Source organism: Setaria italica, chromosome VIII (genome assembly GCF_000263155.2).
Source record: "Setaria italica strain Yugu1 chromosome VIII, Setaria_italica_v2.0, whole genome shotgun sequence".
Classification (NCBI taxonomy): Eukaryota; Viridiplantae; Streptophyta; class Magnoliopsida; order Poales; family Poaceae; genus Setaria; species Setaria italica.
The window spans coordinates 38,861,445-38,864,778 of record NC_028457.1 but is presented as its reverse complement, the minus strand read 5'-3'; the positions used below and the strand labels follow the sequence as shown (position 1 = coordinate 38,864,778).

Sequence of the window (3,334 nt, the reverse complement as noted above, 5' to 3'; positions counted from 1 at the left end):
TATAACAAGAGCTCTCTTTGCAATGCATGTTTGCACCAGCCATGTCCCATGTCAGAGACAACGCAAACAGTATTGCTTACACAAAAGATGTGAATGTTGAATTGCTGGCATAGCTAGCCTTTAAGAATGAAAGTGGGATGCGAATGTTGAATTGCTGGCTTAGCTAGCCTTTAAGGGCGCCGGCCGAATCTAGGGGAGGAGAGGAGGTAGGGCCTGGATGGAGGACTTTTAGTTTTCTATTAAATGTGTAGATATCTAATAAGTGGAATAAAAATTTAGTGATGAAAATAAAAAATATTATTAATTTGAAAAAATACAATTGATTTTTTACCGTAGCAACGCACGGGTATTTTGTCCAAGGTTTACGTTCTGTGGCAACGCACGAGCAAATTTGCTAGTGTGTGTATATATATACCCATACCTTTAAGCTGGGTTTGGATTTGGGTATGAATTCCCTATATTCACCCACACAAACCTCTAAAACCACTTGTGTACCGGCGGCTGATATGAAGTTACGCTACATCAGCCACGGCGGAGCACGGCACACCGTTGACACTGGCACCGCAATGAGGGGCTTAGCGAGCTCCAGAACCATGCTGTAGCGATCCCTGAGGTCCACATCCTCAGGCACGATCCCATCAGGTAGGCTCCAGTCGATCTTGTGCAACATCGAGGCTAGCAAAAGTGGAATCAACTGCGCAGCGAAGTCCAGTCCTGGGCACATCCTTCGCCCTGCCCCAAAGGGCCTATATGTGAAGTCTTCTGATCCCCGGAAGTCCAGTGATCGGCTGCCCAGAAACCTTTCAGGCAGAAACTCTCCCGCCTGAGGCCACACCGTTGGGTCCCTTCCAATGGCCCAAAGGTTAATCAGAATGTTGGTACCAATTGGTACTGAGAATCCGCCAAGTGACATGCCGTCCGTGGACACCATTCGTGGTAGCAGCGGTGCTGATGGTTGCAGTCGTAGTGTCTCCTTCACCACAGCATGGATGTAGGGGAGCTTGTCCAAGTCGCTCTCCTGGACAAACTCCTTGGTCCCAAGGCTCGCTGCAAGCTCAGCACGCAGCTTCTTCATCTTTTCTGGATGCTTAAGTAGGAGTGCCATTGCCCATTCCACGGTGATCCTACTTGTGTTGCTCGCGGCAAGAAAGATATCCTATTGATAGGTTAAGAACAGAAATGCATATAAAAAAATGTAAGTTAATTAGTATATCAGTTACCCAAGAAAATGTACAGAAAGCAGAAAGACAGCAATTATATTTATGTTCAGAGATCATATGTATAGCCGACCGTGAAGAACTTGGTGATCTCTGAACGCGTGAGCTTCGACTTGGCATGCTGCGAGAGGATGAAGTCCAACAAATCGTGGTGGTTCTCACTGCTGCCTAACCGACGTTCGACGAACTCTTCATCAAAGAACTTGTACAGTTTAGCCAAACCTCTGGAGATTCGGCGGCGTGAGCCAAGGAGGTCAAGTGACGCGAAGAAGGGAAAAGCGTCAGAAACGTTGGGCTTAGTCCAGTCCTCGAGGACCTCCACCAGGAGGTCCTTGAACAACTGGCCCCCCTTCACGCGCAAGTGCGTCCCGTCCTTAGAGAAGAGGATGTTGGACATAACATCGAGCACTGTGCCTTGGACGGCCTCTCCAATTTTGATTGGCATGCCAGAGCAGAACCTTAAGTGCTCGCTGAGCCGACAGGCATGGCGATCCCGAATGGGGCGGGTTGTGTCAAGGCCCCGGCCAGTTGAGAGGCTGGTACCCAATGTGATGCGGTGCTGCTTCCACAAATGGCTATAGGTTGGGAGGAAGAACATTGACTCCGAGCAATGGCCTAAGGCGCGTGTATTGTCCGGCACGAACCGGGCAGCGAGCGCGGCATCGTTCTTGATGAGAGCTTCACGTGCTGCTTCAGGGGATGACACTACCACGAAATTGCCTGCCATGCCTGGCCGAAAGGACACTATGGACCCATAGGTTTTGGCGAGGCTCGTGAGTATGCGGTGTGGGTTGTGGCCGAACGGCCCGATGAAGCTGAAGGCATTCCCGACGATGGGGAGAGCGACCGGGCCAGGGGGCAGTGGAAGAGATGCACCGGAAAATCTCTTTCGCTTGTGTTCATCTAGGGCACAGATGACATGAACGGTGATCACTACCGTCACTACCATACAAACCAGCAACATTGGGAGCACCATGACCATGAGAGAATACCCGTGAGTTTATGAATGAATATATGCTAGCAGGGATGGGGATCCAAAGCGTGCATGAGGGTTCTTTATATATGCTACTTACACTAATACCTGTCAAGAGCGAGAGTCACTGTACGGCCATACGGATGAAGATTACTTTTTTTTTCTCCAAGTCACACTATAGATTTAAATGCACATGATCGCCATGTGTCTAGCTAATGATAAATTGAATCTTTAGAACCAGTATATATATTGGTGTTACCTAATAGAGAACATGTAATCTTGAGGCAAGTTAACAAATAACCTTTACATTGTGTTGTATTTTTAAGTAGTCTCGATGTAATTATATATTTCTATTCTTTTACTTTGTGCATAGAAAAAATATATTATGAGTTGCAGAGTAACCACAACTCGTACAAATATGGACTAGCCGTCTTGTTGTCCTAAAATTTGACTTATGAGGCGGTAATTTCATGAAAGGATTGTTGTTTCAACCGCAATCTCTTTCTCTCACTACTACAGAAAGGATTTGTAGGCGCATCCCGATTTATTTCTCTGGGTGGTCCAAAAGGTCACCCTCTTCTACAAAAGGGGTGGGCTTACCGTACTTTCTGCATGTCCCACCTATGAAGAAGCATTTGTAGAGCCAGATCATGGTCATTTTCAGTAGCGGGGGTCACCCTATGACATCACTGCTCCAAAAAATGAGAAGTTTAAAAGAAATGGGTAGAAGCTGCAATTACATTCCTTATGGACAAATTTGAATCATACAATTGTGTTTTTTGTGAGACGAATAGAGTATATATATATAGAAAGCTAATTTTTTAGTAATGCCAACAACCAACGTTTGCAAAGGACAAAACACATACTTGGGACTCTACTTTTAGCCCTGCAATTACTTGACGCAGGGAATCCCAACTTGTGCCAAACTCATACCGTGCGAGTTTCCCACGATTAAAGTTTGTGCCAAGATTCAATTCCACATGTGGCATTTAGCAATTTAGCACTACAACCATTTATAAGCTCAGGAGAGTTGTCAAAAGACTTGCATCGTACTGTTGAATTTGTGGCTAGAGACGGCCATTGCGCTGTCCGTGGCGGCGGAGAGCGCCAAGAAAGGGAGTGGAAACCATGTGTGATATGTGTC

At 46.5% G+C, this 3,334-nt stretch overlaps 1 protein-coding gene across 1 annotated transcript; it reads right to left on the bottom strand.

Moving 5' to 3' along the window:
* Positions 1-345: 345 nt before the first annotated feature.
* Positions 346-2,220, bottom strand: LOC101765229 (cytochrome P450 76M5). The gene is made up of 2 exons (XM_004979925.3): positions 1,291-2,220; positions 346-1,156 (listed from the first exon to the last, which is right to left on the bottom strand). The coding sequence occupies exons 1-2, from the start codon at positions 2,197-2,199 to the stop codon at positions 518-520; spliced, it is 1,548 nt and encodes a 515-aa protein (XP_004979982.1). The 5' UTR covers positions 2,200-2,220; the 3' UTR covers positions 346-517.
* Between the last annotated feature and the right edge of the window lie 1,114 nt (positions 2,221-3,334).

Excerpts from the sequence above, each read along its gene's own strand:
- LOC101765229 (XM_004979925.3), bottom strand. The coding sequence starts at position 2,199 with ATGGTCATGGTGCTCCCAATGTTGCTGGTTTGTATGGTAGTGACGGTA. Across the intron at positions 1,157-1,290 it reads AGATCACCAAGTTCTTCACG|GATATCTTTCTTGCCGCGAG; the intron begins GTCGGCTATACA and ends ACCTATCAATAG.